The 13,470-nt window shown below is 39.6% G+C and overlaps 1 protein-coding gene across 1 annotated transcript in view; it reads right to left on the reverse strand.

Annotated features, from left to right (window-relative positions):
• RELN (reelin) overlaps positions 1–13,470 on the reverse strand; it is a gene marked incomplete at its 5' end in the record, with an annotated part of 523,328 nt that overhangs the window by 38,627 nt on the left and 471,231 nt on the right. The window contains 4 exons of the mRNA XM_082662360.1: positions 558–814; positions 4,273–4,466; positions 6,828–7,005; positions 8,283–8,423. Of these exons, the coding sequence (XP_082518486.1) occupies positions 558–814; positions 4,273–4,466; positions 6,828–7,005; positions 8,283–8,423 (770 nt within the window). The remainder of the gene's footprint in view (positions 1–557; positions 815–4,272; positions 4,467–6,827; positions 7,006–8,282; positions 8,424–13,470) is intronic.

Below are 13,470 nucleotides of genomic sequence, written 5' to 3' on the forward strand. Positions count from 1 at the left end.
TGGCATGACAAAGCCATATCCTTAATATAAGACACCACTTAAAAAAAGGTGACCAGAATAGTGTCGCAAAATGAAAAGAAGTCGTTAAAAATAAGAACAGCATGGAGAGATCCTTGACAGTTCACTGGGGCACGGTGATACTCCTATCAGGAATGAAGAATAACAAGCATGACCTTGGACACTTCTGAAAACATGAAATACCATCACAAACGCGTCTGACGTGCAGCAAAACAAAACACTTGTCCTTGGAGAATAAAAAAATGTCCAAAAAATGTTGGCTTTCTAACCAAAATAAAAAACAAGAAACGTAGAAATGAAAATTTTTAAAAAGAAAATTACCCTGTTAATAAAATTATTGAATGCTATTAAAACAAACTTGCTGGCTTGACCGAAAGAAAAGATTTAGTTACAATGTAAACCAGGAAGGTTGAGAGAAGCAAAAGGGTGACACCCTTTTCACTGTTTCTGTACCACTTGAGAATCTGTAAAAGGTTCCACATTCCACTTTTTGGAAAAGACCCAAATGGATTTTCATTTAGCATCAGTGAAAAATTTACCTGCAGTTTTGTCCTCCATAAACATGTCGAAAGCAATTCTTCCCACAGGGCCAGCATCCGAGGGTGAACGCTCGTGCTGGGGCACTGGGGCGCTGCTGAAGGTGTCCAGCATGACGGTCCTCTGGTCCGCAGACCCTGAGATGAGGACGTTGTCAATGGCCCAGTCGTTCTGGTCCAGGCCGTCGTGTCTCGGCTGCCACCAGCGAAAACGAGTAGCAATCTCTTTAGCGTCAGAGGGGAGAAGGATATTCACGAATCTGAAGAAAATGATGGTTGGGGTGGCGGGGGGAAAGTCTTGTCAAATATCTCATGCGAGGAAGGGATGTGCAACCAGAGATAAGATATTACATGTCACATGGAGGATGAGGAGAGGACGTTAGCTAAAATCGTTTTTAAAAACCACGATAAATTTTCTTAATTTTACAAAGTCTCACAAATCACTAAATTGGGGAAACAGAATGTGAACAAATTCAAGCATCCTGGAACTACCCCCTTGCTCTAACTGTCCCTGGGCAGGACTGAGAGGGACCCTACAGTTTTCTGCTTGTCTAGAGACCCTCCAGATCGGTAGGCATAGGGTATATGCACTTTGGTAGACACAAACCGATACTGACTTTTTTTCTGCCACTCAGGGGCTGGTTTCATCTGTTTCCTTCCCCTGCCACCTTGATTTTATTCCACTCCCATGTGTACCAGAAATTTGCTTGGAATTTGGACACTAGATTGTGGCAGGACATTTGGGTTCTCAGCCTGAGAGTACCAGGATATATGTAATTACTTCATCAGTTGCCTGGTTTGACATCGACTTTATGCTTTATTGAAAACATTATACTTAGAAATGCTGAGTGAGAACCATGGGCTAACAAGCCCAGCAGGCTGCCCCTGACTCAATCACCAAAGACAGACATGGAAACACATGGCTCCACCCTCCAACATGAATCTTAACCAGCTACAAATAAGGTTGGAAATACCCCTTAATCACAATGATGCATTTAAACCTCAGGAAGATATCAAACCCCTTCGAAATGATATTCACAACTCATAAAGTCTGTTGGGGAAAATAATTCCCTGAGGTTTACTCTCTCCTAAAGTCTCATCTTTTTATCCATGCTGATCTACCTCCCTTTACATTCCAGGGCTGCCTCTGCGTGTTAGCACTGCAGTTCATCCTGGGAAGACCCCTTAAGCAGAGGGCTTCAATATGACCCCTGGGTTTTCGTCTTTCACATGGAAGAGGTTTTGTTATTTTAGTTTTGCCTACATACTATCTCCTTGTTGATTTTATGTTCCCTTCTTCTTCTCTCTTTGATGTCTTCCTTGAAGTATAATGACCAGAAGAGTAGGAAGTATTCCAGATGAGGGGCAATCAAAATCCATTCAAGGCCAGGATGTTATTAGTTGGATTTCCAGTACTTGGATTTTAAATACTTTTTAAAAAATATTTATTTATTAATTTTATTCATTTGGCTGCTTTGGGTCATAGTCACGGCATGCAGGATCTTCAGTTGTGGCATGTGGACTCTTAGTTGTGGCATATGGGATCTAGTTCCCTGACCAGGGATCAAATCTGGGCCCCCTGCATTGGGAGTGCAGAGTCTTAGCCACTGGACCACCAGCGAAGTCCCTTAAATACTTTTTTTGATTATGTCCATCATTTTGTGCACCCTTTGGGCCATGATAACTCAGTGGATCTTGGTCTTAGGGAAGGGAAGTGTAGACTGTGAATCCCAGACCCTCAGCTGTGTAGTAACTGGCAGTTTGGAGACCATGGGTCTTTAGGTAAATAATCTTTTCCAAAGTTAATTTCCTCATGCATCTCAGTTTTGAAGCTCACCTCTGCCCCTCCCTTCCCTCTTTTTTTGTATGCTCACCTTGTAAGATCTTTCTATAATTTTTCTCCTTTGAATGGGCATGTTTAATTAACATTTTAAAAAGTATTAAATAACATCAGAAATCTATCCGTTCCTTGAGGGACACACAATCACACTTCTTTATCCAGAGCAACAATCTTTTATCTTCATTTCTCTATCCTGATAAATCCTTGACCACATTTTAAAATCCTTTGGAGTGGAAATTTATCCAAGGCTGCTGAAAAGTGTAAATAAATTATGACCACTGTTCCAGCCTTGGTGAATTTGTTTCTCCTTCAGAGAACTAAAGTGGATTAGACAGTTATGCTTTTACCCTACAGAAACATAACTTCCTTCTCCCTGTATATTATGCTGTTAAAGTGTTCAGGAACTCATATGTGAGAGTCATTATAACTTTCTCCATAAACAGTTTACTTGCCTTGCCTACTATCTCCTACTAATAGGTGAGCACATTTTTTTGCACGATTACACTGTGTACCACTTAGTTTCTATCTGGAATCCTTTACTGGTGTCCAACTTTAATGCAAGTGCAGTATTTAAAACTTCTGCTTATGGCAGAGACGGCTGGCATTTCCTCAATTGCTATATTCCCCATTCTCCCTTCATATTAGGAGCCTATCTTTTTAGCGAGGCGAATAATCACCCAGAATAAAGACACCATGCCCAGACTGCCTTGCATCTGGGTGTGTCTCTGTGACTAAGTTCTGGCTATTAGAATGTGAAAGGAAGTGTGGACAACTGTTAGGAAGTGTCCTTAAAGAGAGACAGCACACTGCTCTTGCCCCATCCTCCTGCCTGCAGGCTGGAATGTGGGTCCTCTCAGACCAAAGCGTTGAGTGTGGCAGAAGTACCAGTTAGAAGGAACCTGGGTCTCTGGTCCTGGTGGAGCCGCTGTAGCAGCTCTGGGTTACTTCCTTCTGGATCTAACTTACATACGAGAGGAAAAAACACCTTTTAAGTTATTTTAGGTTTTCTGTAATTCACAGTTGAACATATTCTTGACCGATAGGTTGAATTTAAATTATCATTTACAAGATTCTTGATTGTTTTTATTTTACATAATTTTTAGCTTGTACCTGGTTTGCCATGCACTGAGATTATCTATGTTTCTCCTTTTATTTATTCTGTTTCTTGACTGGGCTGCAATCACTCCTCCCCTCCCCTCCTTTCTCCTCCCCTCCCCTCTGCTCTGCTCTCCTCCAACCTTCTCTCCTTCTCTCTTTCTCTCCTATATCACCTTCCTCTTCCCTATTCTCCTCCTACTTTAATAAATATGTTCTTTTCCTTTTTAACAACCTTTGGACTTTTCCAATCAGCCACAATTGTTTTTTGCCCTTCAAGAGTATATTCTTAAAAATGACCCATACATTGTGTTTCTTCAGGGTTTTTCAATAAGGAATTTAAAAATAGACTCTAGGCTTCTTAAGGATATTTACATTTTGTGTTTATTTTCTAGCCCCCAATTCTCTAAAATGGAGTGAACACTATATAAACAAACAAATAAATTACTTTTCTGTTTCCACTTTCCCAAAATGCTGTTGAAATTAATTATCATATATTCATTAATTTATATGAGTTTTTACAGTGGATCTATTCATTACTGGCATTGTGATTGTGTATTTTATCTTATTTACGGATTCACAAACTATTTTTTTTTGAAATAAAAACCCCAAACCAGCTGCTTATCTAGCTCAGAAACCTTGTCTTCGTGTTGGTCTCAGAGGCATCCTCTACTGGTGAGTGTGGTCCAGGTCCCCTGTGGTCCCTGTGATGGATTGCTGGCAGGCCTTACTAAGCATCTTCGCTCAACATACTAGTTATAAGAGATAAAATAGAATACAAACCCAGGTTTACTGTACTGGTCATAGAAGATTTCCATTAGCAGGTTCCAGGTAATGCCTCCATTGACAGAATATTCCAAGAGAACACCTTGGTTACGGTTGTTTGGTGTGATCAGGCATCCATACATGAAGTAAAATTGGATAAACTCAGAATTAGTGAGGTTTAGATCCACTGTGACCAACAGCCGACTGCAACCCTAAGGAAAAGAAGCAGAATGCAACAACACGGTGATAAGGAATCGTCATTACAGGTTCTAGGTATTCTCTGGCTTCCATCCTTTCTTTTGCAATACAAGTCACACAGTATTGCAATAATGATTTTCTTATCTCTCCTATTATACTAACTCCTAGTATGGTCTTTAGCATACAGTAGGTACACAGCAAATATATGCTGAACTTTGAAATTTCAGTATTAGAATTTACTTACAAAGGGCAATGTATTCTAAAGAGATTCTCTTCTATTTTCTTCTAAGCAATACGAGAGCTGAAATTAAAATAACTATTCTATATTTTTATTAAATTATTTCTAGCTATTTATAGGTATCTTTTAGATTTTTAAAAAGGTATCAGCTATTAACAAAATAGTATACTGAGATGACTATTTTAATATGCAATTTAAAAATGATGTCCAAAAATGTAATACAACTTAATTATAACTAGCAATATTAGTTGTAAGCTTTTTAAACTTTTATAGTTGATTTTAATGTTTTCTATATTAATTCATTAACATAGTCATTTTTTAGTTGAACCTATGAAGAAAACTAGGTCTCTCAGAGTTCCATCTAAGCTAGGAGGAGTACTGTGAACACTGCATTCTTTTTTTTTTTTTAACATCTTTATTGGAGTATAAATGCTTTACAATGGTGTGTTAGTTTCTGCTTTATAACAAAGTGAATCAGTTATATATATACATATGTTCCCATATCTCTTCCCTCTTGCATCTCCCTCCCTCCCTCCCTCCCTATCCCACCCCTCTAGGTGGTCACTAAGCACCGAGCTGATCTCCCTGTGCTATGTGGCTGCTTCCCACTAGCTAGATATTTTACATTTGGTAGTGTATATATGTCCCTGCTACTCTCTCACTTCGTCCCAGCTTACCCTTCCCCCTCCCCGTATCCTCAAGTCCATTCTCTAGTAGGTCTGTGTCTTTATTCCTGTCTTGCTCCTACGTTCTTCATGACCTTTTTTTTTTGTCTTAGATTCCATATATATGTGTTAGCATACGGTATTTGTTTTTCTCTTTCTGACTTACTTCACTCTGTATGACAGACTCTAGGTCCATCCACCTTACTACAAATAACTCAATTTCGTTTCTTTTTATGGCTGAGTAATATTCCATTGTATATATGTGCCACATCTTCTTAATCCATTCATCTGTTGATGGACACTTAGGTTGCTTCCATGTCCTGGCTATTGTAAATAGAGCTGCAGTGAACATTGTGGTACATGACTCTTTTTTGAATTATGGTTTTCTCAGGGTATATGCCCAGTAGTGGGATTGCTGGGTCGTATGGTAGTTCTATTTTTAGTTTTTTAAGGAACCTCCATACTGTTCTCCACAGTGGCTGTATCAATTTACATTCCCACCAACAGTGCAGGAGGGTTCCCTTTTCTCCACACCCTCTCCAGCATTTATCGTTTCTAGATGTTTTGATGATGGCCATTCTGACTGGTGTGAGATGATATCTCATTGCAGTTTTGATTTGCATTTCTCTAAAGATTAATGATGTTGAGCATTCTTTATGAAACACTGCATTCTTAATCACTGTTGATGATTATAAAAATCCAACATAATATATGTCCTCTTGCTACTCTTGGGCTAAAATACTAGTATATTTCATTGGCACAAATGTAAACTCTAAGGCAGGACGTGGTAGGGCAGTAAAGAACTGATAGTGAATTTGTAGTTTTTAAAAATTAAATGGCCTGTAAAGGGTATTTAATTATAGTATTGGAGAAATTCTACTTTTAAACAAGTCATCTTTGGCAGCAATGCATAATGGCTATAAAGTTTCTCAAAGCAATTTGCTAACATTGCTGCTATCATTCACAAAATAATCTGCTATAAATACACGTGTTTAGTAATTACTAACAATTACTCTTTCTTGGATAATTTACATAAGGGATTAATTATTGTTAATAAATTCAGGAAACTGAAGCTCATTTTCCAGATTTTTGGCTCCCTAAATCCCAAATCTGTTGCAAGCTCAGGAATTTTCAATTAGAGCATCATTCAGGTGGAAGACCCTCACACATTGTGCAAGCTCTCTATCCCAGGCTGGAAATTCGTTTAAGTCCTTTTTAAATGTGTACTTAAATGTGCCTGTGCTGACACGACCCTGAATAATTAAATTGTCGCAGCTGATTTGTGATACGGAAGTGTTGAAAATAATTAGCATTTTCTGATTTGTAGAAAGTTGTGAGTTCACATCAGAGTTGTGCATTTAGAGTGTCTAACTCTGCATCTTGACTTGCCAATTAAACTTCAAAAGAGACTCGACTTTTTGGGGGGGAACTCAGAGGATGCAGAAATGAATAAACAGTAGCCAAACACTAACCCCACTGAAATGCAGAGCCATTCCCGAAGCCACAGCTCCACACACAGTACTTAATTTCCCTCCATTCACAGTCAGCCAGTTCTGGTTGGATGGGGCCCGATTGAAGTTGTCTTTGAGTTGGGTTGGAAGGGAGGTCTGGGGCTCATCACAGTACAGACCACCCCACTGCTCGTCACAGCTGGGAGTGGAAAAAGAGAAAAGAAAAGTCAACATCAAACAAAGCCCCTGCAAGTGTTCTCTCAAATTAGCGAAGCCAACTCCTTTTCCCAGTCCAAGATGATGAAAGGTTAGTTATCTTCACAGAGCTTGCTGGAATTCACCTGCTCTCCTTAACAGTGCTTTAGGTTAGAAATAAGCTGTGAATTAACTGCCTCTAGGCTTTCCTAAAGTAGTGACTTGGGCTTACAGGTGGAGAGAGAAGCAATTTGAAAGAATTTACTAAAGCCCTGTCCCTGCATGACACAGCTCTGGATGGCTGATAAGGAACTGCAGCTACCAAAGTAAACTGGTTGGTCCTAATAATTCATGAAACTGGTCTTTTTCATAGAGACTTTGAGCCAATCAGGAATCCAAGAGGCCACGTTCCAAATAGCAGAGGGTACTTTGGATAGCATCTGCCATCTTTGACCACAGAAGTGAATTCCCTGTTCAATGTTAGAGGAAATATGAATATAGGACTGGGAGGCTCCGGGATCTCAGAGGTCATGCTGGATATGGGCTAGAATCATTAATCAAAGGAAAGACTCCCCAGGTGTACAGGGATTAGTGGAGAAGGAACTGAATTCTCTATCAGCATTTTCATTCATAGTATCCCATCGAACAGCAGTCTTTGAAAATAAAGCACAGAGCCCTGTAGTACACAACACACACACACACACACACACACACACACACACACTCTCTCTCTCTCTCTCTCTCTCTCTCTCTCTCTCTCTATTTAGATCCTTCCAAAGATACTAAGGCTCTCTGAGTAAAATTGTAGGTCTCTCGATCAAATACACCTGGCAAACTGATCAGGCATTTATATACTTCCTTATGCAAATACCACAGGAGTACCATTCAAACCACAAGTAAGGCATATCACTACATACATTCAGACCTAAGTGAGAAAAATACTTAGGATGTATTATTTTCAGTCAGAACACATTAAACTCCTGAACTTCTTCTAATGTCTTTTTCAAGGCTCAGGTCTATCACAGAAACATAGAAGAAAATAAAACAAGTCAATTATAACTCAGCCTTCTCCCTACAAGATATTGTTCAGTTCCTACTCTCTAAGCAAGAACAAAGATAGCCATAAACTCCATGGTTAGCTCAAGGTCAGATTTCAGGAAAAATGTATCAATATAACCTAAAGCAGCCTGGAAGTGATTAAAAAACCAGTTTCAGAAAAATTTCCTGGCCAGAATGTGAGTCAGGAACTTTCTGTAAAAGGAAGGAAAAAAACCTACTTACACACAGTTTCCTTGGATGCACCTTCCGTGGCCACTGCACATATCTGTGCAGCCATCCCCGATATAGACATTATCTATTGCCCACGTCTGCTGCTTGTCAAAAGGAGCTGGTTGATGCCAACGGAAACGAGTGGCTTGGGACCTTTGAAGAAAAAGAGAATTATAATGAAGGATGTGGTGGACAAGAGAAAGTGTTCTGGTATGTTTGAACAAGTGCATGGAGGAGTGTTACACAAATGCACGTATATCCTCACCTGTGTTCTGAAAAATGTATTCATTATGGCCAATTCTTTGCCAAACTTTGATTAAGAAAACCAAACCAAACTGAACTGCAATAGCTTGAGAATATACTGTGTTGGCCGAAAAGGTCATTTGTTTTTTTCTGTAAGATGGCTCTAGTACCGCTTAGCTGTCTTTAACTTCATTTGAAACAATTTTGTTAGATTGTACTGGGACAGCTGTCATATCAGTGTGGCAGAAGGTAGTGGAACAAAGCGGTGAATATGTTGCTCAATAAAGTTCTTGGTGAAAATAAAAAAATGTGTCTTTTGTTTTTACTTAAAAGCTGAAGGAAAGTTTTGGCCAACCCAATATTTTAGGCCAATGGGCTTTCTGAGCCTTGTAAAAACAGACTAAAACAGATACTAAAACTAATGCTAAAATCAGTGGCCTCATGGGACCAGTGAGCCCTGAATTTTGTGTGGAAATCATTGTGGAGGGACAACAGGGCTCCTGCCAAGTTGTATTTGCATTTTAGGAAAAGATGTTTGTCCTTGAGCAGCCATAACCCCTCTGCATTTGAGTCGGGGAGAGGATTTCAACTCCTAAGCGCTCCCTAAGGCCAGACACTTTTGTACAGGAGGCAAACTGGTCAGCATTTATGAGGAATTCTCACAATGAGAGCCTTAGGAAGACTGGGGGTGTATATCAGAAGGATCAGTGAAACCCTAGATAAGATAATTGGACAGAGAAGAGAGAGGATAGTAAGACTCTGTTAGTAAGGATAGTAAGGATCGTAAGCTCTGTTACTCCCAGACTTATTTTATATTGATTTAAATGCAATGTAAATAAAACCCAAACAGAGATTCTCCCATTCTGGAGAATATATATTTGCTCATTTGCACAGCTTGGGGGAGTCTTGTTCATAAGGACAAATAAACTTACGTGTTTAGGGACACTAGATGGCAGTAAAATCCAAACAATGCCTGAGGCTCAAGTGAGCTTGAACATTCAAAGACCTTGGAGGAAATAATTAGCCAAAGCAACTCGTTTAATGGATTCATATACTTTTCTCATTAAGAGATATGCTAACCACTTGACTGAAAGATACCTGTTTTAGGCAGGACCAAAGACCAAATAACAGCAAGGATGTAAAATTATCCAACTGAACACATTTACATTAAGTTTAGAAAATAGAAAAGAAACAACAGAACTCAAATCTTCACTCTGAAAATAAATCGTTCAGTTTGATATCTGTTTGCTGAGCAGCTATGCACTCATTTCTCCATAACCTGTCTTGCTCGCCAGCTCCCATCTGTTCGTCTCAGCAGAGAAACGTCTACCTAATACCCTCCTGTCACTTGCTATTGCATTTAACTTCAATCCCAAGCTCCTCCTTGGCCCACAAGGCTCTGCCGGAGCTGAGCCCTCTCCTCTGGTCCCTCAGCCTTCCTTCTGGAGCCCGGCTCCTCCTCTCAGCTCCTGAAACTCCTCCAACTCTTTCTTGCCTTCTGCTGACATGTTATTCCTTTCTGCCCGGTTAACCTCTGTGTGTCCTTCAGGTCTCAGAGGGAATGTCAGGTCTTCATAGAGAAATATTCTTTCAGATCCCTTTAAAAACTACATTTCTTCCATAGCAAATGGTTCTTTTCCTTTCATAGTATTTATCACAACTTTAGTCATATATTTATTTGCATATGTATTTTTTTTTTTTTTTTTTTTTTTTTTTGCGGTACGCGGGCCTCTCACTGTTGTGGCCTCTCCCGTTGCGGAGCACAGGCTCCGGAGGCGCAGGCTCAGCAGCCATGGCTCACGGGCCAAGCCGCTCCGCGGCATGTGGGATCCTCCAGGACCAGGGCACGAACCCGTGTCCCCTGCATCGGCAGGCGGACTCTCAACCACTACGCCACCAGGGAAGCCCTGCATATGTATTTCTTAAATGTCTGTCTCTTCCTCAGAAAAGTTGTAAGGGAGGAGGGTTAATCTCTTTTTGTTTAACATTATACACTCAGTGTACAGTACCTAGCCCTTAGTAGGTGCTCTAAGGTGCAGTGAGCTGGTATTCTTCTCAGAGTAAGTAATATGAAGATGCCCCCGCTGTGGTTGTGTAACTCAGTGCTCTGCTCATCCGTTAATTTTTAATGACTAAGTTTATTAATAGCTATGCCTGGTACATGCAGCAACATCTTATGAATAACATAGTGAAATATCGTATTTCCCATAGCACATCATTACTTGGATTTTAATAACAAGTCAACACTTACATACTTATTCTGTCCTTTAGATTATATGTTGCTGAAGGGCAGGAAATATCTCTGTATTCCTTCAAGGAATATTGTTTTATATCTTCAGTGTGCATAGATAGTGGGCAAGTAATAAGATTTCCTTGTTCCCCTAATATTTTATATATGCTCCATTACCTTTAAAATTTTTTTAAATTGAAGTATAGTTGATATACAATGTTTCACGTGTACAGCAAAGTGATTCAGTTTATATACACATATTCAGTTATATATATATATATATATATATATATATATATATATAGGGTTGGCAAAAAAATTCGTTTGGGCTTTTCTGTAACATCTTATATGTTCTTTTTCATATTCTTTCCCATTATAGTTTATTATAAGATATTGACTACAGTTTCCTATGCTATACAGTAGGTACTTTTTTTTTTTTTTGCGGTATGCGGGCCTCTCACTGTTGTGGCCTCTCCCATTGAGGAGCACAGGCTCAGGACGCGCAGGCCCAGCGGCCATGGCTCACAGACCCAGCCGCTGCATGGCATGTGGGGTCTTCCTGGACCGGGGCACGAACCCGTGTCCCCTGCATCAGCAGGCGGACTCTCAACCACTGCACCACCAGGGAAGCCCCAGTAGGTACTTTAAAAAATCTATTTTATATATAGTAGTGTGTATCTGTTACTCCCAAATTCCTAATTTATCTCTCCCCCCTCCCTTTCCCTTTTATAACCATAAATTTGTTTTCTATGTCTGTGAGTTTATTTCTGTTTTGTAAATAAGTTCATTTGTATCATTTTTTAAGATCCCACATATAAGTGATACCATATGATATTTGTCTTTCTCTTTCTGACATATTTCACTTAGTATGATAATCTTCTGGTCCATGCATTTTGCTGCAAATGGCATTATTTCATTCTTCTTTATGGCTGAGTAATATCCCATTGTGTATGTATATATATATATATATATATGTATATATATATATATATCTCACATCTTCTTCATCTATTCATGTGTCGATGAGCATTTAGGTTGCTTCCATGCCTTGGCTATTTTAACAGTGCTGCTATGAACATTAGGGTGCATGTATCTTTTTGAATTAGAGTTTTTGTTTTTTCCAGGTATATGCCCAGGAGTAGGATTGCTGGATCACATGGTAGCTCTGTTTCTAGTTCTTTAAGGAAATTCCATACTGTTCTCCATAGTGGCTGCACCAATTTATATTCCGACCGACAATGTAGGAGGGTTCCCTTTTCTCCATATCCTCTCCAGCATTTATTATTTGTAGACTTTTTGATGATGGCCATTCTGACAAATCCATCACCTTTTATTAAAGGTCTTATCACGTTTTAATAAAAGTGCCTATTTATGCATAGTTGCCTCTGTTGGATTATTCTCCTTACTTACCATTTTACTGTTGGTGACTCCTATAGATGGGGCTTCATAAACCTTTACTGAAAGAATGTTTAATTGGCAGCAATAAAGGTGGCCAGAAAGAATCAAATAGGAGACGTCTTGAGAGTGGTCGGGCAGGGGCTGGGCGTCAGTGGTGGAGACGGCAGTGATTTGATGACTGTTAAAGGTGGGGGAGATCTTCCTAGCAGTTGGGAGATGGCAGAGCTGCCTAGCATGAGGTGGCCCTACCCACGAGAAAGACAAGATCCAGCCCCACCCACCAGAACACAGACACCAGTCTCCCCCACCAGGAAGCATACACAAGACACTGAAGCAGCCTCACCCACTGGGGACAGACACCAAGAACAATGGGAACTATGAACCTGCAGCCTGTGAAAAGGAGACCCCAAACACAGTAAGTTAAACAAAATAAGAAGACAGAGAAACATGCAGCAGATGAAGGAGCAAGGTAAAAACCCACCAGACCAAATAAATGAAGAGGAAATAGGCAGTCTACCTGAAAAAAAATTCAGAGTAATGATAGTAAAGATGATCAAAAATCTTGGAAACAGAATGGAGAAAATACAAGAAACATTTAACAAGGACCTAGAAAAACTAAAGAGCAAACAAACAACGACGAACAACACAATAAATGAAATTAAAAATGAAATCAGTAGCAGAATAACTGAGGCAGAAGAACGGATAAGTGACCTGGAAGATAAAATAGTGGAAATAACTACCGCAGAGCAGAATAAAGAAAAAAGAATGAAAGGAATTGAGGACAGCCTCAGAGACCTCTGGGACAACACTAAATGCACAACATATTCAAATTATAGGGGTCCCAGAAGAAGAAGAGAAAAAGAAAGTGTCTGAGAAAATATTGAAGAGATTATAGTTGAAAACTTCCGTAACATGGGAATGGAAATAGTCAAGCAAGTCCAGGAAGTGTAGAGATTCCCATACAGGAAAATCCAAGGAGAAACACGCCAAGACACATATTAATCAAACTATCAAAAATTAAATACAAAGAAAAAATATTAAAAGCAGCAAGGGAAAAGCAACAAATAACATATACGGGAATCCCCATAAGGTTAACAGTTGATCTTTCAGCAGAAACTCTGCAAGACAGAAAGGAGTGGCATGACATATTTAAAGTGATGAAAGGGAAAAACCTACGAACAATATTAGCCTACCCAGCCAGGATCTCATTCAGATTTGATGGAGAAATTAAAACCTTTACAGACAAGCAAAAGTTAAGAGAACTCAGCACCACCAAACCAGCTTTACAACAAATGCTAAAGGAACTTCTGTAGGCAGGAAACACAAGAG

This window comes from Grampus griseus, assembly GCF_964374135.1.
Source record: "Grampus griseus genome assembly, chromosome: 9".
Lineage (NCBI taxonomy): Eukaryota > Metazoa > Chordata > Mammalia > Artiodactyla > Delphinidae > Grampus > Grampus griseus.